Below are 20,257 nucleotides of genomic sequence, written 5' to 3' on the forward strand. Positions count from 1 at the left end.
CGTGACAGGTGTATTGCTCACATATGGTTACAGCATTTACCAGACATTCACAAAAAACAGGAAGTGAGACGGAGCCTCCGCCCATTCCGCGCCGGCACGGCCCTAACCCACCCTCCGTGCCTGCCCTCCCAGCTTCCCGCAATGCACACGATAACATGGATCAGAACAACCGGTGCCGCCGATGACTACCACAACTGTGACGTCCTCACCCTAGTCTCCAACTTATCTCGTCGAGTGCCCTTTAGGTGTCCCGCCCTGTCCCGCCAAGCGCAAAGCACCGCCAGTCCACCACTAGCTTCAGAATCGCACACCTATCACTATTTTCTCTATGTTGCATTTGGTGCTCATCCGTGGACGCTGGTCATCTTCCTGCAGGTGCGGTGCGGCTCTGCATCGCGAGCGAGTGTGGCGTTGTGGTGTGTCTGTGTGGTGCTATCGCCTGGCCGGGCGCCCGGAGCGTGAGGAATGCGCATCAGCAAACTTCCAGCCAGCCAGCAACTTGTCGGTACAGTAACTCCGGCGTTCGACCAGCCATGCACTCCTGCTCTGCCGCTGCAAACTGTTTGCTGTCTGCTTGGGGTACGGGCGTCAGCTGCACCCTAAGGGACCGCGCCAACCTGCCTGAACCCTGTCCCATCACACACCTATCACTACTTAACCACACTCAACCCTGCTCAACTCACAGCTCCTGCAGCTAGACTGGACCCCCGTACTCAGTACGCGGGCATAAACGGCCTCGATTCCTCATAAGACTGTGCAATCAGCTGCCTAAGCTCGCCCATGTGCCCCGGGTTGCAGTGCAGTCCAGCGCACTTTGGGTCTGTTGCTCGTTTTTTCACAAACCAGTCACCGTACACACGCCTTAGTTGATGATGAACCGGTCCTTGAAGCGGCCGTCATCCACACGGCACGAGTCGGTCCGGCCGAAGAAATTGTACCTGCGAGCCACACGAGGGCATTCAGTAACGCCGCCTCTTGCGCCTCTCGAGTAATGCCCTGCCAGCCACAACCGTACACGCGCCACCTCCATTCCCATCTTCACTAGGTCCCCAGCCCTGCCCCCAGTCGTCTTGGTGGAACTGCTGCATACGCCAGCGCTCCTTCATTTCACAAACCGCAACGCCCCCACCTGTTGTTGGCCACCGAGTCATAGAAGGCGTCTCGGAGCGGCAGCGGCACCGGGAAGCCAAACGCCGCCAGCAGCGGCAGCGGCACCCGCAGCTTCCAGCCAATGCGCAGGATGGCCTCCGAGCGGATGTAGTGGCTGTGTACGGGAGGGCACCGAATGGGAGGCCGGTGGGGCAGCGAAGCCGCGGCAAAGTGCAATCGGAGCAACTAGCTTCATGCCATTGCATGCGCATGCACCCTCGTTGTTCACGCCCGGTCGTTTGCCCCTCCCACTACCTGTACCATACCACCTCTCACCCTCCCTGTCCCCACCTGTCCCGCTCCACCAGCACGATGGAGCTGATGTCGTCGGGCGAGCGGCCGCAGCGCTGCAGCAGCCGCCGGCCCGCAGGACTCTGCAAGGAGGGCAGCAGCGCAGTACGGCACAGCGCAGCGCAACACAGCTAAGGAGTACAGGACCACAGTCAGGGTGTGGGACACAGGCCGCCATAATCCTTCCTCTCACCCTCTGTCCCACACCCCGAGCCCCACCAGCCAACCAGGGTAGTGTGTTGCAGTGCGCTAATTCAGTCCAGCCGGATGCAGCCGAGGCGATTTGGGATCGCCGCACCCCAAAACCTGCCCCAACAGAATAGCCGGTACATCCCCGCCCCAAAGCCAACACCTTCAGTGCAGCTAGCCGGTACACCGCTGGCCCCAAGCCCCCACCTGCAGCGCGGCTAGCCGGTACACGCCGGAGGGGTCGTTGTCCAGCATGAAGTTCACGCCGTTGTTGCACAGGTTACACACGCCGTCAAACAGGATGACCGGCCGAGAGTCGGTCGCGAAGTCATCCACGACGGTTGCTGCGGAGGTCGAAGCCGTGGGTTGGGCTGGTGTGGTGGAGGCGGAGGAGCTGGCAGTGGCAGAGGGCGCCCGGGCGAGGCGGGAGGGGATGAGGTGGCGTGGAGAGGCTGCAAGGCGGGCGCTGTGCGCGCTGATTGGGTGTGCTAAGCGGCTGGGCAGAGAGCTGGGGCTGAGAGACGCTACTCTTAATCCTGCCGTACGCAGCGCTCCGGAGCTGGCCTGTTATGCAAGAGGAATGGTGCCAGAGGCAATGCATTAGGGGCCGGGGGGAATGGGTGTTTCTTTGGTAGGAAACGTAAGCGCGGGGGCGTGACCGAACCATGTGTGTGGCTGGCGAGTCGCTGCGTAAAAGTTGGGCTGCTCGCTCGGCGCCACCCTCTGTTGCCACCCTGAGCACCCGTCATGTGCCACGTAATTCATTTGCGAACGATGCCCTACCTGCGCGTGCGTTTGTGCGCGAAGCATCGACGTCATTGTTTGTCGCAGTAAAAACCTTGTGTTTGCGTATTAATATAGGTAGCAGCGAATGACGTAATGTAGGTCAGTTTGATGAGGCGTTGACTGTGAGTGAGCTTGGGCATTCACGCTGATTGGCGTTCGGTTCATTCGACCGGTTTTTACGCCTTTGGGTTTCGTGACAGCCAGGACGGAGATGCAACTTAACTAAGCGGGAACGTTTTTGCTTCAGCTCTAATAGCTGTTTCAAGCCACAGTTCTTTGACCATCGGCCTGTCGACAAGCGGCAAGAATGGGGAGCTTCTAAATATGAAAGAGCTGATAGGCAACTACTGATAAAATGTCTTCTCAATAGCAGAAGTTTAGGGGACTCCTTCTAAACTCTCCCGTCCAAGTGTGGCGTGACAGCACACTCAAATGGAGGCTCTCAACGAGAATGAGGCGATGCGGGTGCTGCAGGCGGCTGCGGCGCTCGACGCGAGGGTTGGGCCCGGTGCCTCGGCGCCCACCGCACCTCTCCTGCCGTCATCCTACGAAGCATCGCCGGGCCCCGGCGCCATACCTCCCGCTGCCAGCTCCGCTGCCCCCTCCGGCTCCTCTGCTTCTGCCTCTGGAGGTGACGCCTGGAAGGACTTTGCGGAGACAGAGGATGGCGTTCGCAAGGGCGACTTGGACACGTGGCTGGTGCGTGGGCAGAGGGGGGCAAAGGATAGTAGAGGGGCTCAAACCGTGGGCTCAAACGGTGGCACGGAGTTTGATTCTTGGGCCAGGGCGACACGGAGCATGTAGCAGTGGCATGCCCTGAACAACAGCCAATCTCGCACGAACAATTACGGTACGCGCGTGTGTGCGCGGGTGCTGCGGTGTTGGCCCCAACCACAGGACGTGTTCCGCGCTACGGCCCACAGCGTGCGCCACGCCTGGCGACATATGGAGTGCCTCACCTTCGAGTCCCTGGCGTTTGGATGGTGAGGGTTATGGATCTGCTGGGAGGCTTCAATTGTGGTTCTGGTCGGCGTAGTTGAATGGGTGGAGAGAGCCCGCACGCTGGTCGGGCGTGGCTCCGTGTTGTGCGTGCGCCGGTCTGGTCTGGTCTAGTCACTCTGTTCGGCAAGCATAAGGCGAGCGGATTGACATGGCGCATGCACAATGCGAAAGGTAGCAATGAGCCGAGCTGACAGTGCTGCCTGTCCTTGTGTTGCTTTCCTGTGTCCTGTGCCAGGGTTGATACACGCAACTAGAGCCCCCTCCCTGTCTCCGCTGGCCTTTCGTCCCCCACCGACGGCAGCACTCTTCTTCCCCTGGTCCCCACATACACTCCCTTCCATCCGCCCCCCCTCCTCTCAGGCTGGCGCTGGCCCGCAAGCACGAGCCGCTGCCGTGTGTGCCGTCCAGTGCGGCGTGCGAGGAGGTGTACGACATGTGAGTGGGCGGCACGTCAGTAGAGGGGGGTTAACTTTAAACCAAGAGGGGGGAAAGGGGCGCGGGAGGCATGCGCGGTGGCGTGAAGCGGTGCTTGCTTGGTGGCATGATGGAGGCTGGAGGCGGGCGGTTGTCGGGTTGGCAGGACAGTAGGACACCGGCATCAGGTGGCACAATTTGAGCCCTTGCGGAACTACGGCGTGGAGTCTCGCGCCCAGCGCACATCTCTGCCCTCGCGCCCAGCGCACATTTCCCCGGCCTCCGTCGAACTCGTTGCCACCGCCCAATTCGTCGTACCTGGAGCCCCGGTCTGTCTCACACGCCTGCCACGCCACTCCACCCGCCTGCCGCCGCTCTCCTCTCACCCTCCCTCTCTCTCCCTCACTCTCTCGCCCGCAGGTCCCCGCTGCGTCACTGGCTGGACGAGGCGCGCTGGGCCCAGGCCGCCTACCACTGCCCCACCGCAGACGACCTGGTGGCAGCGCTGGGCATTGAGGTGCGTGCGTGTGGCGTGCGTGCGTGGCTGCGTGTGGCTGCGTGCAGCATGTGTGTGGACATGTTAGTCGTCGAAACCCACTGACCAGAGCAGGTGGTTTTGGAGGCGTGGTCGTGGCGGCAGCATCAGCAGCAGCAGCAGCAGCAGCAGCGACTTGACATGGTCGCGAGCCTCGCACCTGCAACCACCCACCGCCGTACACCCATCTCCCCACACCCACCCACCCACGTACCCACCCACTGCACCGGCATGCACAGGCCTCCGACCTGCTCGTCCACGAAGCCACCTCCTCCTCAGCTGCCGCCGCGGCCGCGGCCGCCGCGGCCGCAGCGGCCTCCTCTGCCTCTGGCTCGTCCTCCTCCTCTGCCTCCGCCGCCGCCGCCACCGCAGCCCGGCCCGGTACCGCCTCCGGTCCCGGCCTGGGCGGCTGCCGCCCCGCCTACTTCGCAGCTGTGCACCACGCCAGTCGCAGTGTGCGCCTGGTGGTTCGCGGCACGGGCCACCTCAGCGACCTGCTCACCAACCTGGCGGGGCACTCCAGCCCGCTGCTATCGGGTGGGTGGGAAGTCTTGGTGGGTGGGTGGCACAGCAGTGACGTGCACGGGGGTGGGAGGGGATGGCAAGGGTGTGGGCCGTGTGGCTCAGGTGCTGGCGGTCGGGGCGGGGGAGGGCGAGGGCGAGAGGCGGCCGGCAAGTGGCAAGTGGCAAAGCGGTGCAGCTGCCCTGGCCCGCGCGTCTGACACCTGCGCACATGGCCACGCCACATGCGTCCCTACACACACGGCCACGCCCCCACGCCCCCTCTGCAGGCTACGCGCACCACGGCATGCTGGCCGCGGCTCAGGCGCTGCTGGCGGAGGGCGAGGCGGCGGGGCACGTGCGGCGGGGGCTGGCAGCCAACCCCGGGTACGGCCTGCACCTCATCGGCCACTCGCTGGGAGCAGGTGGGTGTTGGGCAGGCTTGGAGGTTGGGGCGTGAGTGGGTGGGGGCCGGGTCGGGGGAGGGGGGGCGGGGCCGGGGTCCGGGGGCGGGGGCGGGAGAGTGCATGGGGGATGCCGGGTGGGCGGGGATGTAATTTGGGTCGATTGCGGAGGCCGGGTGCGGGGGGGGGGGCAGCGGCGGAATTGCAGGGTGCGCGGCCGTGCGGGTTACGTGCCGGATTGGGTTGCGTGGTCGGTGGCATGGATCCCAGCGGTGCTTCCGGTGGTAACGCTTGCCGACAGTACGGCGCGATAGTATTTTCTCGTGGTTCAAGTTTTATATAGTTTGACACCTGATTGGCGATCGGTACTCGTGCCCGCAGGCACGGCAGCCATTGTGGCTGTGCTCGCCACCACAGACGCCGCCACCGCCGCCGCCCTCGGCCTGGCGCCAAGTGCCGCTGCGCCGCCCGCTGCGGCTGACGGGGTGGACGGCGGCGGCGGCGGCGCCACCAGCAGCGCTGCGACGCCTCGGGCGGTGCGCGCGACTTGCTTCGCCACGCCGCCCGTGATGACTGCCGAGGTGGCGGCGGCGTGTGCGGCGTATGTGGACAACATCGTGTACAACGTGAGGCGTCAGGCGCAGGGGGGGAAGGGAGGGAGGCGGGGCACGGGCGGCAGCAGCTTTACGGCCCGATAACTCATGCGGCATCGAGTTGCATTTGTTGAGTTCTGATTATAACGGCTATGCGATTCCGATCCGTCTGCCGCTGCAAGTCGCGCCTTTTCTCGCCGCTAGTGTATCCAACCAGCCCGCCCGCCCCTCCGCCTCCCCCCCCCCCACACACACAACCACGCCATCAGGCCGACCTGGTGAGCCGCTGCTCGGTGCTGAGCCTGCGGCGCCTGGCCACCGAGCTCAGCGGTGCCAGTCAGGAGGTGCTCAGCCGCAGCGAGCTGGCGCAGGTGGGTGGGGGCATGCCCACGAACTGCTTTGCTCCTCCAACATGCACACTAGTCCCCTTCGCGCTTTCCTGGCATGACACACACACAGACAAGCACACACACCCATACATGTTGACACGAATTCCTTGTGGTCTTGAACACACAATTGACACACGCAATCCACACGCAATCCCGCACGCACAGGCGTTCCAGCGCTCCGGCGCGCTGGGTCTGGCCAATCACCTGGTGGCTCAGGCGCTGTGCCGCTGGACGCCCAAGGCCGAGCACAGCAACCTCAACAGCCAGAGCCGCGCGGTGCCGCCAGAGGCCGCTGGCGGCAGCGGCGGCGGCGGGCAGGGGCGCTCGGCGGTGGCGGAGGGGCTGTCGCTGCTGGGCGGGGCGCTCAACAGGGCGGCGGCGGCGGCTATGGCGCAGCCGCCCGAGACCCTTCCACGTGAGCGGCTGCGTGGCGAAGGGATTGGGATGCTATGCTTTGTTGGACGTTGTGCGCGCGCCATATGCGCCAGGCTTCCTCTGGCTCGCTGTGACCCTTTGCGGAAGGCACAACTCAGAATTCTCGTGTCTGACTGTACGCATGTGCCTCCGATTATCTATACCTGACTTTCGCAGATGGCCGGTTCTCGCAGCTGGCGGCGTTTGGCAACCAGCTCAAAGCAGCAGCTGCCAGCGCTGCGGCGGCTGCGGCAGCCGAGATTCATTCTGCAGCCGCAGCAGCGGCGGCGGAGCAACAGCAGCAACAGCAACAGCAGTGGCAGCCGCAGCACAACAACCCCTATCAGCAATACGCCGCTCCGCCTCACAATGGCTCTCCGGGGCCGTCCTCCTTCGGCAGTGCCGCGGCGCCGCACGCCGGACCCCCCTCCGCTAGCATGCTGCCGCCGCTTGTCGGTGCTGCTGGCAGCGGCCCTGCCGGCGCTGCTGGCTCGCCTCTGCGGCGCGCCACAACCGATTCCCAGGGTGCCAACCTGCTGGCCCCGCCGCCGCTGCTGGCCGCGGCTCCGCCGCCGCCTCCACAGCCACAGCAGCCGGCCCGGCGCGGCGGGCTCTTCGGCTTCATGGGCGAACTGAAGGCGGTGGTGATGCAGCACCCCTCGGCGCTGGCCGCCGCCACAGCCGCCGCCGCTGCGGCCGCTGCCGCGGTGCTCACGCCGTACGGCGCCGCCGACCCGCACGGCGGTCCTGGCTACCAGCCGCCCTACCCGCAGTACCAGCAGCAGCCTTACTTGCAGTATCAGCAGCAGCCCCCGCCGGGCGTCCACCTGCAGCCGCTGGCCTCGCCGCCTGTGCCTGGCGCCATGCCGGCGACGGGCGTGCCGGCCGCGGGCACGGTCATGGGCGTCCCTGTGGCTGTGCCGGGGCCGGCGCTGCAGCAGTACGCGGCGCCGCCAGCGATGCTGCCGGCGCTGAGCCCCAGCCAGCGCCGTGAGGTACGGCAGCTGGGCTCGGGCGGCAGCTTGCTGGAGCCGGCGCCGCCACCGCTGCTGCCGCCGATGCCTGGGTCCGGCGCGGGCCCCTTGCGCCTGAGCTCGGACGTGCAGCGGACGGCGTCGTCGGCGCAGCGCGGCGCGGCGCCGGCGGCGGGCGGGGAGGCAGGGGTAGGCGCAGGGGCTGCGGGGGCTGCTGTGGATGCTGACGGCTACCAGTACCACGAGCTGCTGCTGCCGGGCCGGCTGTTCTTCATTGAGCGCAAGGGTGAGTGAAGCAACGCGCAATGTTGGACCTTGCCCGCACAGCTGCTGCAAATCTACTTCACAGTGCGCGCCTCACAATAAGCTCAACGCTTGTAGACACACACACACACACACACACACACACACACACACACACACACACACACACACACACACACACACACACACACACACACACACATATGCACGTGTGTGTTTACGGACAATCCTCATTACTTTAGCTTCACCCACCTTCAGGTAGGCGTTTGACCTCGCCAAATCCGCTGAACTCCGCGATGCCGCCTGCAGGCGCGGACGCGACCGCCTCCTTCCGTCTACTGCGCGACGCGCCGCCCGGCCAACTGCCCGATTTCCGGGGCGGTCCCGGGCCCGTGGGACCCGAGGCGGCTGCGGCCGGACCGTCCGACCTGCGGTCTGGTCTGGTCCGCATGCTACTCAAGCGCTCCATGCTGCGCGACCACCTGCTGAGTCACTACATGGCGGCGCTGGAGCGAGTGGTGGCGCAGGCGGGCACCCACCACCCCAACCCGCTCTACACGTCCTGATGTCAGTCGTGATGGCACTGAGTCATCGGTCTGAGTGATGGCACTGGGTGATGGCTCTCGCCCATTGGTGCAGGCGGCTTGGTTCGCTGGGCTGTTGCTGTTCTGTAGGCCACGTCGCGAGTGTGGTGTTGCGGGTGTGTAGGCAAGGAGTTCCTGGGCCGTGTGCTGTTGTGGAAAAGTGACACCGTGGCAGGGCACGAACTGTGCATTGGGTTGGCAAACCTCCGTGTGCTTCAATGTACATTAATGGTGTGGAAGACTGACGCCATGACTGGGCCTGGCAGACGTTTTGCGAAGACTGACTGTCTCCTTAACTGTAGGTGTATGACAAAACGACATGCGGAGTGACGGGCTGACGGCCCTGTGAAGCCCTGCAGAAGGACTCATGATGCCGACGGGTCTGCCCGACGTCAATACTGTGCCGCTGTAAGTCTGCAATTGCCAATGATGCGACACCAAAAGGCAAAAGGCACAGGAACGTTTTGTGAAGTGCTGTGGTGTTCAATCATGTGCCTCTGAGCTTAATTGTGCGCCCATGTCAGGCGCCGTAGCTCCCGCCAGGCGCAGCTTGCATCCGCGCTGTCTTGTATACAGTCCTACCGCGACTCGACACCTGCACTTCATAACGCCGCCCATGCCAATCCAGTACGAGAACACACACTTCAATACTTTGCACCGCGCGCCTAACCCAGTTTGGGTTGTATGTGACGTGCCCGGTGGCCCTACACCTGCTTTCTGCCCATACCGTACTACTTGCATCCACCACCTCCCATCTCTTGGCTCGGCCACCCACCGCGCCCATCCTTGCGCAGCATCCTCTCCCCACGTCTCCCCACCTCTCCATCTTTCACTAGAATGCTCACCGTCGCGCCCGCGCCCTATGGCTCGCCCTCACCACCACCACGACCAACAGCCTGACCACCGCCAACAGAAGCGCAACCGCCTCAGTCCTTGGCATCCGTGACTCCCTCCTGCCCGATGGCGAAGTTGGCCTCGCGCTCCGGCAGCGAGGGGCTGGCGATGATCTTGACCACACGGTTCTCGCCGCGGCCCTTGCGTACGGATAGCCTGGGGGTCGAAGAGGGCCACAACATCACCGGGTCGGCTAATGATGTGATGCTGGGCGAGAAAACAATAACCACCCAAACGCAAGGCAAACATGTGTTAACGACGCTTGCATGAACCGTGGCACGGGTACCTATGGTGGTAAGCGGTGCGGAGCGGGCGGGCAACACTGGCCACACCAATGGAGACTCACCGGGTGGTGGTGGCGTGCGCCATGATGTTGCCGCCGATGGGCTTGGTCTGCGGCCCCGCGAACATGGCGCCGGCGCCGTCGGGGTTGGCCACCACCTGGAGAGGAGAACGTGTATGGGGGGGGGGGTTGATTTGAGTTCGGGGGTTCTGAAGTTATTGAGTTTACGGAGCCGGGGTGGGACTGGGTGGGCACGACCGCGCGAGGAGGGGTCACGCGAAGGAGGGGTCAGAGGCGGAGAGGGAGCATGTGTTAGTAGACAGGCAGGCGGGCATGGTTTGGAGCAAGGTGCCAGGAGCTAAAAGGGCGCTCAGCACGCCCAATGGTTGTGCCCAAGGCAGATGGCGTGTTCCTGCCACACCCGGCCGCCCGCACCTGATTGGTCACCACCACCGCCACACCATACTCGTCCGCGATGTTTTGGAGCGCGCGCAGGAACCTGGGTGCACAAATGAGGCCGGGATCAGACCGAGAGGCCACGCACATTGGGAGTGACCGCCCCGCTACTCTGCGGGCATCCAAGCTCACGACGCAGTGAAGGCCCCCCGTTGCGTTCGGCAGAGCCATCGAGCCCCGCACCACTAGTCCTCACCTGCCCAGGAGGATCTGCCGAATGCTCAGCTCGCCGCGGCCATTGAATTCTGTGGTGCGTTTAAGTGTCAGGTTCAGGTCAAGTCGAAGTGACAGAAACGCATTTGGAAATCCAACATCAAAAGACCCCTGTCAGAACGCGTGGACAGGTAAACATCGCATGCGCCCCCTTGTGCGTCCTGCTTCTGGCCGGGAAAAGCTGAGTGAACCCAAATTCGACCCCGCTGCCCTCCCAGTCGGCAACCGGCCACACCTGTGCGGTACAGGGCTGTGGCGCTGTCCACAACCACCAGGCTGAAGCGGGAGTCCGCCATCATGCCCGCAGCCTCCTGTGAGGGAACCAGCAAGGGGCCAGCACAGATACATGTGAGGCGTGATGGTTTGAAGCAGGACGCACGAACACGCACCGCCACACGGCTGGTGTTTATTGCTGCTGTTTAACAGGGTGTCAGATAGCCCTCCAGGAAGCCAATAATACAAGCGCGCACACAGCACAAGCGCCAGAGGACTGCATAGGGCGCGGCTCCTGTCACCTGCAGCAGCCGCATCTGGTGCTCCGTGTTGTGGGCACGTGCGTACGCGACGTTGTTCAGCACGTCCTCGGGCGCCAGGCCATACCTATTGGGGACAAGGAGTTAAAATGAAGTCACTCCCGACCCTCTTCACAGCACTCCCCGACTCCACGTCGCCTCTGAACCCAAATTCCCACAATCCACAACCCACCGCTCGGCGATCTGCGACAGGCGCTGCGGGCGGAAGGTGCCCTCCGTGTCGATGTACATGGCCTTGCCCTCGCCGCCGCCCATCTCCACTGGCAGCTGCGGGCAGAGCGTGAACCCAGCGCGTTTGGGTGGTTGATGCCCCAAAACAAGGTGCTAGGCCGCAAGACGGATATGCCGATGCCCCCGCCCTTGGGATCCATCTCACTGGGCTCGGGCATATTACCCTCCCCCCCTATTGCATTGGGTTTGGTTTAGTTTGGGCTGGTATTTACACCCCCCCCCCCCGATAGCCCGGAAGGGAACGTCGCGTGGAGCAGCCAATGTCAGGGGCATGCGCACCTGGCACGTCACACACAGTGTGTGGCACAGCTGCGTCTTGCCGCAGCGGTACTCCCCATAGATTTCCGTGATGCTGCCCGTCTCGATGCCGCCTGAAGACATGCAGAGCATGGCCATGGTCATGGCAGGGGAGGTAGGTGGATGGTGGACATTGGCTGCCCCCAGGCGGCCATCAAGGCCACGGCCCCATGCCTATGATGCCGGCTTCCCTCACCTTCTAGAATGGTGTCGAGCTCCTTGCACCCGGTGGTGATGCTGATGACCTCCTTGCGCTGCTCCGCGACCGCCGCAGCCGTCGTGAAGCCCATGGGCACCATCTTGAAGGCTGCGAGGTTGCAAGACGAGAGGGGGAGATCGATACAGGACTGAGACCGTGTGTTGGTAGACTGAGCGTAACGTGTGCCACGGCAAACCCTGGCAACCCAGACCTACGTCCTATTATCCAGGGCCTCTGCTCACCTACAAGCTGCATCTTATCGATCTTGGCCTCACTGAGGCCTTTAATCTCTGATAGCTGTTTCTTTGGCATGAATGCAAGGGCCTCAACGGTGTGGATGCCTCCCTCCTTTAGTTTCTTGATGTCCGCAGCGGCCACGCCGTGCGCCTGCATAAGTGCATCATCAGGTGAGTTTCCTAGGTTATCAAGTGCGGTCGTGCTACATAGTACTGTTACTGCCCACGGACACGCGCACTTGAAGGTTCTCCACGGTCATCGGACCGCAGAATCCGGCTGCCTCCTCGCCCTCGACAACCTCCTGCGCGTGCATCTCCTCCATCGCGGCAGCCATTTTGCAGATGCGTAGTTCCTAGCGTGCGCGCTGCTCGCGCTGGTGCGCTTCCTAGGTTGACAGTGTTTAACTGGTTGCTGTCGAAGGCATACAGCACTTCCTGGTGCTTAAATTGACAAGCTATCCGAATAGGATCTGTTTATTTGTAAGGAGGAGCTCGTTTGGGGACTGGGAGCGGCAATAAATTCGTGCCTGGCGAGGACAGCCACACGACCACGAAGTTCGGGATTCGATGTTATGGCCCAGTAAACTTAAAGTGTTAGATACAGAATTGTGAGCAAATCAAGTAGGACGGCAAAAGTCTGTGCCCCTGCTGAGCACGGCGTGCAATGAGGATTTAGTTTGAAGTCCGATGTTGGCGCACGCTGGAAGTAACAGCGAAACTATCAAAACCATAATCTGATGTATATATGCAACGGACCGGCAGCTGGTGTTGCTAGTCGACAGCGTTCGCTCGGCGGTTCTGACTCGGCCTGTTCCCCTGCTCCCCGCTGGATCCGGCGCGCCCGGGCCGGTAATGCGTGACGGGAAACACACGATACTTGCGTGGGCAACATAACAACCATATCGAACCCTTGGTACGCAGCCCCGGCTTACGGAGGCTGGTGACCCGTTTGCAACCGCCACCTTATCCCACACTCACCACGTACCCGACGCACTGCTTCGCCCTAGCTGTTACCTCAAATGCACGCCTGCCATGCACGCCAAAATATCAGGACGCACTAAAAGCAATAATGTGTTAAAGAACTATGAGGTTGCAGGATAATCCGAGTGCATGTCTCGGCACGCCGCACAAACTGCGCGGGAATGCAAGAAGCACCCCCCTGCATCGCAGTGCGGGCTGCACACGGATCATTTTCTACGCCCCGCGCAGTGCCAAACCCGCAACACAGTCAAACCCACCAACAGTGCTACCTTCCAGGCCCCGAAATGTACGAGGCGTCAGGCGACCAGGTGCTGTTCCGCAGCAGAGAAACTACCCGTGCATGTGCCCTCTCACTCTAGATGACTGCACAGAGGCTGTGGCAGCGCCGCCAAAAGCAGCGCTGCTACATGCGGTCCGAAAAGACTCCCGAACAATGCCCGCACACGTACATCACAACACATCTCATATCACGAGCCGCACCGGGTGGTGCTGCGTCCGTCTAAATGTTGTTGCATGTGCTGTCCCATCGTACGCTCTGTCACTGTCCGTCATGCTCGAACAAATGCTCACAAGATTAAGGACAGCCTGCTGCGCCACTGCGTTGTTGCAGTGCCGTTACTGCATCGCACAGCAACCCACATTCCTTACGTGACCTGCCAGGAAGAATCCATCTCGCTTGCCGTTAGTCATTTTGTAGACACGTTGCACTTTCGTGGAAAGCCCTAGCTCCCAGCCGACCCGGCTGCCTACAGAGCCACGGTCCGGCGAGCCGCCGTGCCAGCCGTGGAAGTTCCTGCCGCTGCCCCAGAGCCTTGCCCCGCTCCGGCCCGGCGGTCGGTTGCCCGAGCGGCTGCTGCCTTACCAGCCGCGGCGACGCCCAGCTGACCCCCGGCCTCCGCTCCCGCCCCGGCCGCCGCCCCTGCTGCCGCTGTCGCAGTCGCAGCCGCAGCCGCAGCCGTGCCCGCGCCCGCAACAGGCGCCTGCTGCCGCTTGCTCGTCGCCACCGGTGAGCCCGGCGGCGGCGGCTCCTGAAGAGGCAGTGGCCGTCCGGGCGCACCCATCCGGCCAGGCGCGCAGATCATGACGCACAACGTGACCCACACCCGCTCCGGCACGTCGCACAGCCGCGGCCGCGCCGTGGTCCGCTCATACTCCCGCCCCGCCGCGTTCAGGAGCTCCTCCTCCAGCCCGTCCCCGCCCTCCAGCCCCGTCCCAGCCCCCGCCTCCAAATCCAGGCCCAGCCCCAGCCCCAGCCCGCTTCCGAAGCCGCCACCGGCTCCGGCAGCCCTGCGCATAGCGGCCAGCAGCCCCGGGTAGAAGTCCTGCAGCAGGCGCCTGTCCAGAGCCTCCGCCTCCTCAGCCTCGTTGGAGCTCCCCACGCCCGCCACGCCCAGCAGCGCACAGGCGGCGCGGTTGATGCCCGCGCGCCGCAGCACCCGCCAGCCGTCCCGCAGCCCGCCGCCGGCTGTGCCGCCCCGCGCCGAGCTGACGCTGGCGCCAGCGCTGCCTGCGGCCGAGGCTGCGGCATCCGCGGCATCCGGCTCCGCGGCCGCCAGTGGCTGGCTCCACGCGTCAGGCTCAACGTCGGCGCCCGCCTCCGCGGACACGCCGCCCGCCGCCAGCGCCTGCTGCCGCCAGGACGTCCCCAGCGCCCCGCTGCTGCCGCTGCTGCCTCCAGTGCCCAGGGGCTGCACCAGGCTCCCCAGCAGCTCCGCCACGGCCACGGGCAGCTGGTCGTCAGGCGGGTCCAGCTCCGGCACCACCAACACGTCCAGCCCGTCCAGTCGCATGTCGCTGCACACCTGCAAGCACACAGAGACACAAAGGGGTAGAGTGGGGTAAGCGCGCGAGGCGGAGAGTGGATTTCACTAGGTACGGAAAAAGGAGAGGGCTACTACCGTAACCGTTCTGAGCGGAATTGTGCCACGGCACCGCGGGTGCTAGCGCACGCTCTGCGCGACCCGAGCAGGCGCCGTAGCCCGCCCCCTTCCCCGCACCCCTGGCACGCCTACCTGCGCCAGCACCAGCATGGCCAGCTCCACGGTGGGCCCGGACAGGCACTGCAGCCGCACCGCCCGCCGCTCCCGCAGCGCCTCCAGCACCCGCTCCCGCAGCCGCCGCTGGGCGTGCGGGTCGCGCGGCGCCTCCACCACACCCGCCGTCGCCATCACCTGCAGGTGCAACACACACACACACACACACACACACACACACACACACACACACACACACACACAACAGGGCAGGAGCACAAGGCGCAATTAGTCGCAGCAGTCACAGCAATCACAGCCATTCACGCTGGGAGCCGCAAGCGCATATGCTTGCAGTGAACCTGTCTCCGTATGCTGTTCCACCACGGTCCGGCGCTGAATGAAGCACACGAGCAAGCCAGAGCCGGCTTCTGCAGCGATGAACCCCACGCGCTGCCCACGCCACGCCACGCCACGCCACGCCACACCCCACGCCCAGCCCAGCCCTGCCCAGCCCTGCCCAGCCCAGCCCAGCCCAGCCCAGCCCAGCCCAGCCCAGCCCAGCCCAGCCCAGCCCTGCCCTCACCTCGATGGTGAGCGGCCCCTCCCTCAGCGCGCGGCAGTGCAGCAGGTGTGCAGTGCTGCACGGCACCAGACTGGCCGCCACCAGACCCGGCACAGAGGGGTCGGAGGCGCGGGAGGAGGACAGCAGCAGCTGCTCCTGCAGGGAGGGGCGGGGAGGGACGGGGAAGGCAGCGTGAACGGGCGGTGTGAGGTCACATTCAAGGGATGCAACTCCCCTTGCTCACAGGTCCACAGGTCCCCGATGAACAATTTTACACTCTGCAAGCCACGGTGTTGCCAGCCTTGCCCCTCCTCTCAGTCTTGCATGGACGGCTATCCCATCCCCCTTCCCTCCCCATCCCCCTTGCACTGTTTCGTCACGGGATTGGTTCAGACTTAACCCCTGCACGCACCTGGCGTTGGCGTATGCTGCCTGCCTGGGAGGCGTCCCCCCGCACCGCCGCCGCCGCACTGTGCTCCGCCAGCAGCGCCGCGCTGCTGCTCAGCCGCAGACCCACCGGGCCCTCGTCCACACCGCGCACCACTACGGCGCCGCCCGCCGCCTTGCCGCCCGGGCTCAGGCTGCCGCTACCATTGCTGCTCCCGTTGCTGCTAGCACCGCTCCCAGTATTGCTGCCGTTGTTGCTGCTACTGATGCCAGTGCCAGTGGCAGTGGTGGAGGAGCTGTGGGTGCTGTTGAGTATCTGCTCCGCCTCCCAGGCCGAGCCGCCGCGCAGGTAGCCCACCACAGCCGCCGACATGAGCAGCGCCTTCATCGCGTCGCCGCCCACAGCCTGCACGCTACGGGGCGCCTGCACAACAGTCAGGGGAGGGGTTACATTCAAGATAAATCACGAAGAAGCGGAGGTAGCCAGGAACGGGGTGTGCTTCCAGCATTTTTGGTCAGGAGCCAGACACCAGCATGTACGGGTGTTGTGGGAGCAGGCAGGCAGTGCGGCAAGCAGGGCAGGCGCGTGATGAGGCATGCGGGCAGCGAGGACGGCTTCCAACGCCAACGGCTCCCACAGCTGCGGCTGCACAGCGCTCCGCGCTTCACAGCCCCCGTACCACCGGTCACACCACGCTCTCCACCTCGATTTTCCTAATCTGTTCCGGGCCCTCTTCTCCGAGCCACCGTACTCACCCCGTCCAGCCCGGTGGCCAGCACCGTGCGCAGCAGCTCGTACCGCAGCAGCCGGTCGCGCCGCACCGCCCCCGTCAGCCGCAGCACACCAGGGCCGCCGCCACCGCCGCCGCCGGCACCACTGCGGCCCCCGAGCGGCAGCGGCACGCCCGGCGCGCCGCCCGCTGCCACCGCCGGGCCAGTAGCTGTCCCGCCCAGCTCCAGAAAGGGCGCCAGCGCCTGCGGAAGGCGGCCCGCCACCCACAGACACAGCGGGGCCTCCTCTAGCCCGTCCTGCGGGAGGCAACAGGCAGGCGGCAGCACACAGGAGAGCGCATTCGTTGGTGCTTGAAAGCGCTCGTGTTTAAGCCAGCCGCACCGTATGTAAGTCATGTCTACTAACCTACCGACACGGACAATCACACAGGCATGGTAAGCAGGCTAGCAGTGCAAGCGCCGCGCACCTGTGCCACGCGCTCCGCCTGCCGCTTCATGCAGCGCACGTACTCGCGCACAAACAGGCGCGGGTCCAAACCAGCTTGAGCAGCCGGGCCCGAGCCCGAGGCCAACGCGGCGTCGCCGGCCTCTGGGCCGTCCTCGCCGCATGAGGCGCCATTGCTGCTGCTGGTGCTACTGCCGGCGGTGGTGCTGGTGGCTGAAGTGGTCGTAGCGGCGCTGCTACTGCTGCAGGTGCTACTGCGGCCCCGCGCAGTAACGCCGCTGCCGCAATGCGAGGCCACCGTGGATGCGCCCTTGCCTTGCTTGCTCGCCATGCTCTGTCGACGGCGAGGGATGAAGGCCTCAGACACAGATGGTCACCACAATCATTCATTCAGGGTTCACCGCCCTTATAGCAAAGGCTAGCCCAGCCTACCCAAGCGCAACCCAACTAGCCTAACAAGCCTCAGACACCCGCCCTTCGCGCAGACCCATCCCGACCTCGCAAGAATCAACACCACCGCACACGCAAAGCACCCCCACAAACACACATACACACATACACGCACTCACTTGCGTCAGGGTGGCTGCCGCCAGCGCCGCCTGCGCCGCCGCCACGTGCATGCGCACCAGCGGTCCGGCGGTGCGGGCGTGCGCCACGGCGTCGCCGCTGCCCGCCATGCCGCACACAGGGCTGGTGGCCAGAACGCCTGCGAGCATGTGGGGTGGGTTGCGTAGCGTGACGGCCGCGTGTACTTGATTCGGTTGGGTCAATGTCGGGGTTGCCAGTTGCGCAATCCACCACCGGTGCATCAAGCCGGCACAGGGCGTGGCCTCATTCCAGGCTGGGGGCAGGTATGCCAGTGCCATGTCGCGTTTGTCCATGTGGCTGCGCCTCCTGCACGCACCCTCCTGCCCGACCATCTCCTCGTCCACCCCTGCCTGCCTGCCTGCCTGCCTGCGCCCCCACCCACCCCCACCCTCGTTACGCCCCCCCCCCCCACCTGCCAGCGGCACCAGCAGCTCCAGCGCACTGGCCAGGCCCCAGGCGGGACAGCCCGCGCCGCCGCTGATTGGGTCAACCAGGTCCGGGTGCTCCTGAGCCGGGCGGTGCAAGACGGGGGAGAGCGAAAGCGGGAAGGTCACATGCACTGTTAGTGATGACGATGACAGCAGTGAGCGGGAGCGGCATTGCACATGTCGCGGCTTGCCAGTAGTCTGTGCTTCAGCCCCTGCACGTGCACGCGCCCCATGTTGCTGCTTTGCTCCCTAAGCCACAACAGCCGCGACAGCCCCAGCGTTACGTCCTGCACCCCACCTCCACCTTCCCTCGACCTCCTCCCCCACAAAGCGCACGCCCTACCTGCAGCAGCGCAATGACCACCACCAGCATGCGCAGTTCGTGGTATGGCAGTGGCGGCAGCCCGCGGTGCCTCAGCAACGCGTCCGCCAGCGCCACCGCTGCCGACAGGTGCTGCCCGCGCCCGCCGCCACCAAGCAGCGCGATACTGGTCGTGCTGCTGTTGCTGCCGCCGCCACCGCCGCTGCCGGCGCCCAGCAAGACAGGAGGGTTGGAGGCGGCGGACGACGCGGAGGAGGCGAGGGAGGCGGCGCGGCCGGCGGGCAGCTTGGGCGGCGGCAGGGCGGGAAGGACCCAGGCGGGCTCCAGTGCCAGCAGGCCCAGCACGCCCACCATCACAGCCGCGCGACCGGGCAGGCAGGCGCGCGCGTTGCCCTTGACGTCCTGCAGTGCAGCGGCCCGGCGACGGCGTGGACGTTGAGGCGCGGGAGCTGGCCGGCCCGTCCACGTGCAAGTGTACCCAGCTGACGCGGCGTTCTAGGATTTCCGTCTAACCGCCAACCTGCCCTCCCAAAACGCATCGATCCCGCCCGGGCGCGAGGCGCGGGATTAGCGGCACCTGAAGCCTCATCTCGCGCGCCCACCTTACTCCCAGCTTTGGCTCACGCTCCCCATGCTTTCCTTGCCGCCCCGAAACCAATCGTTGCGTCGCTCACCATGGTGCCTGTGTAGATGGTGTTCAGCGCCAGTCCCGCGCCAGCGCCTCCCGCGCCACCCCTTCCTCCTCCGAGTCCGCCTGCGCCGCCGGCACCCACCAGGCTGGTAGGCGGCGGCGGCGCGGTGGCCATCAGTCCCTCCGCGATCTGCGCCGCCGACACCCGCTTGATGCCCTCCAGCAGCTCCCCTCTCGCCGCCTCCAACAGCGCGTCTCGAACCAGCCGGTACCCAGGCGGCAGGCCGCCGCGCGGCGCCGCCTTGATGAGGCCCAGCCCCGCCGCGGCGGCGGCGGCGGCTCCGGCGCCGCCTGCGGCGGTGCCGCCGCTGCGCGCGGCACGGCTGATGGCGGCGGCGGCTGCCGCCGCCGCCGCGGCGCCGTGGATGCGCAGGCGGCGGTTGAGGCCGTCCATCTCGCGCGCGGAGACGGAGCCGTGCGGGCTGCGGCGCTGCAGGCGCAGCAGCTGGTGCTGTAGAATTGCAGTGGTGAACTCGGTGCCGTCGGAGTCGCGGGCGGCTGCCTTCTCGCGTAGCTCGGAAACGTAGTTGTGGAGCCGAGCACCCAGCAGGTCGGACCAGACCGGAGACGGCCGCTGTTCGGCTGCTGGCGATGTTGCTGGGGGGTAGCACGGCGCAGCTGCTGCTGACGCAGGGTGGCTGCCGTTGCTGGTCGCAGAGTCAGCGATTGATGAGGAGGACGCTAGCTCCTGCCCGGACGGGGGGCTCGCGCGGGGCTGGAGGGAGTCAGCGCCATCGCCGCCGAGCGTGGTGCGGGTCAACACGCACCCGTTTGGCACGGTCCCAGAAGTCAGCGAGCCGGAGGAGACGCTGCAGGCACCTGTCGCTGCTTCAACTTCACTGTGAAGCTTTAGCCAGCCGCCCTGGTGCTGCTGCGCAAAAGCTGGGCCTGGCCTTTGCCCGCCATGCGAATCCTCGGCAGCACCGGCGGTGTCGCTGTCACTGGTGGTTTCGCTTTCGCTCTTGAGCCTAGCTCGAGTCTGCTGGGCGCAGCTCCTGCTCTTCGTCAGCTTATAGTCTATTGACCTTCGCTGCGCGGGCCCGCACGCAGCGGCCCTTGCTACGCAGGCCATGTTGCCTTCAGAACGCAACCTTTACAGACTGAGCTCAGAAGTTGAAGGAAGGTTGTGCCGTCAAGGGCACAGAAGCGACATCTCGTCGCGCGATTCCGCGGCCCCGTGCCCGACGTTATCGATCTACGGTATCGGTTTCAAGTGAAAAGCTATGAGTATGCCGCCGCACTAAGCAGGTCTGGTTACAGCAACTCAGATTAGCCCGCCAAACCGTGCCACTGCACTTTCGGCATCATCGAACATAT

General features: G+C 65.0%; 4 protein-coding genes across 4 annotated transcripts; 1 reads left to right on the forward strand and 3 right to left on the reverse strand.

Moving 5' to 3' along the window:
* Positions 1-15: 15 nt before the first annotated feature.
* CHLRE_14g622750v5 (uncharacterized protein) lies at positions 16-2,505 on the reverse strand. Its single transcript, XM_001692682.2, has 5 exons — positions 2,413-2,505; positions 1,837-2,193; positions 1,441-1,523; positions 1,130-1,264; positions 16-938 (listed from the first exon to the last, which is right to left on the reverse strand). Exons 1-5 carry the CDS (start codon positions 2,446-2,448, stop codon positions 863-865), a joined length of 687 nt encoding a protein of 228 aa, XP_001692734.2. The 5' UTR covers positions 2,449-2,505; the 3' UTR covers positions 16-862.
* A 105-nt stretch (positions 2,506-2,610) lies between these two features.
* On the forward strand, positions 2,611-8,972 carry CHLRE_14g622800v5 (uncharacterized protein). Its single transcript, XM_043070217.1, has 11 exons — positions 2,611-3,114; positions 3,313-3,398; positions 3,778-3,852; positions 4,252-4,348; positions 4,606-4,903; positions 5,158-5,292; positions 5,653-5,897; positions 6,134-6,235; positions 6,419-6,668; positions 6,845-7,927; positions 8,215-8,972. Exons 1-11 carry the CDS (start codon positions 2,848-2,850, stop codon positions 8,469-8,471), a joined length of 2,895 nt encoding a protein of 964 aa, XP_042916890.1. The 5' UTR covers positions 2,611-2,847; the 3' UTR covers positions 8,472-8,972.
* Positions 8,973-8,976: 4 nt separating this feature from the next.
* CHLRE_14g622850v5 (uncharacterized protein) lies at positions 8,977-12,560 on the reverse strand. Its single transcript, XM_001692681.2, has 11 exons — positions 12,071-12,560; positions 11,838-11,982; positions 11,593-11,703; positions 11,379-11,470; positions 11,041-11,135; positions 10,851-10,935; positions 10,571-10,646; positions 10,319-10,367; positions 10,102-10,165; positions 9,730-9,824; positions 8,977-9,539 (listed from the first exon to the last, which is right to left on the reverse strand). The coding sequence occupies exons 1-11, from the start codon at positions 12,164-12,166 to the stop codon at positions 9,416-9,418; spliced, it is 1,032 nt and encodes a 343-aa protein (XP_001692733.1). The 5' UTR covers positions 12,167-12,560; the 3' UTR covers positions 8,977-9,415.
* A 144-nt stretch (positions 12,561-12,704) lies between these two features.
* On the reverse strand, positions 12,705-20,210 carry CHLRE_14g622900v5 (uncharacterized protein). Its single transcript, XM_043070218.1, has 10 exons — positions 18,924-20,210; positions 18,271-18,651; positions 17,912-18,005; positions 17,481-17,617; positions 16,934-17,245; positions 16,491-16,763; positions 15,760-16,158; positions 15,369-15,503; positions 14,825-14,983; positions 12,705-14,614 (listed from the first exon to the last, which is right to left on the reverse strand). Exons 1-10 carry the CDS (start codon positions 20,010-20,012, stop codon positions 13,559-13,561), a joined length of 4,035 nt encoding a protein of 1,344 aa, XP_042916891.1. The 5' UTR covers positions 20,013-20,210; the 3' UTR covers positions 12,705-13,558.
* Between the last annotated feature and the right edge of the window lie 47 nt (positions 20,211-20,257).

The sequence above is a fragment of the Chlamydomonas reinhardtii genome, chromosome 14 (genome assembly GCF_000002595.2).
Source record: "Chlamydomonas reinhardtii strain CC-503 cw92 mt+ chromosome 14, whole genome shotgun sequence".
Classification (NCBI taxonomy): Eukaryota; Viridiplantae; Chlorophyta; class Chlorophyceae; order Chlamydomonadales; family Chlamydomonadaceae; genus Chlamydomonas; species Chlamydomonas reinhardtii.

Excerpts from the sequence above, each read along its gene's own strand:
- CHLRE_14g622850v5 (XM_001692681.2), bottom strand. The coding sequence starts at position 12,166 with ATGGCTGCCGCGATGGAGGAGATGCACGCGCAGGAGGTTGTCGAGGGC. Across the intron at positions 10,936-11,040 it reads CTGTCGCAGATCGCCGAGCG|GTATGGCCTGGCGCCCGAGG; the intron begins GTGGGTTGTGGA and ends TGTCCCCAATAG. Across the intron at positions 9,540-9,729 it reads GCGCACGCCACCACCACCCG|GCTATCCGTACGCAAGGGCC; the intron begins GTGAGTCTCCAT and ends TTCGACCCCCAG.
- CHLRE_14g622750v5 (XM_001692682.2), bottom strand. The coding sequence starts at position 2,448 with ATGACGTCGATGCTTCGCGCACAAACGCACGCGCAG. Across the intron at positions 1,524-1,836 it reads ACCGGCTAGCCGCGCTGCAG|AGTCCTGCGGGCCGGCGGCT; the intron begins GTGGGGGCTTGG and ends CCCTCCTTGCAG. Across the intron at positions 939-1,129 it reads GACTCGGTGGCCAACAACAG|GTACAATTTCTTCGGCCGGA; the intron begins GTGGGGGCGTTG and ends TGTGGCTCGCAG.
- CHLRE_14g622800v5 (XM_043070217.1), top strand. The coding sequence starts at position 2,848 with ATGGAGGCTCTCAACGAGAATGAGGCGATGCGGGTGCTGCAGGCGGCT. Across the intron at positions 5,293-5,652 it reads CGGCCACTCGCTGGGAGCAG|GCACGGCAGCCATTGTGGCT; the intron begins GTGGGTGTTGGG and ends TCGTGCCCGCAG. Across the intron at positions 6,669-6,844 it reads GCCGCCCGAGACCCTTCCAC|ATGGCCGGTTCTCGCAGCTG; the intron begins GTGAGCGGCTGC and ends TGACTTTCGCAG.
- CHLRE_14g622900v5 (XM_043070218.1), bottom strand. The coding sequence starts at position 20,012 with ATGGCCTGCGTAGCAAGGGCCGCTGCGTGCGGGCCCGCGCAGCGAAGG. Across the intron at positions 16,764-16,933 it reads AGGCGGAGCGCGTGGCACAG|GACGGGCTAGAGGAGGCCCC; the intron begins GTGCGCGGCGCT and ends TGCCTCCCGCAG. Across the intron at positions 14,984-15,368 it reads AGGGGCCGCTCACCATCGAG|GTGATGGCGACGGCGGGTGT; the intron begins GTGAGGGCAGGG and ends TTGCACCTGCAG.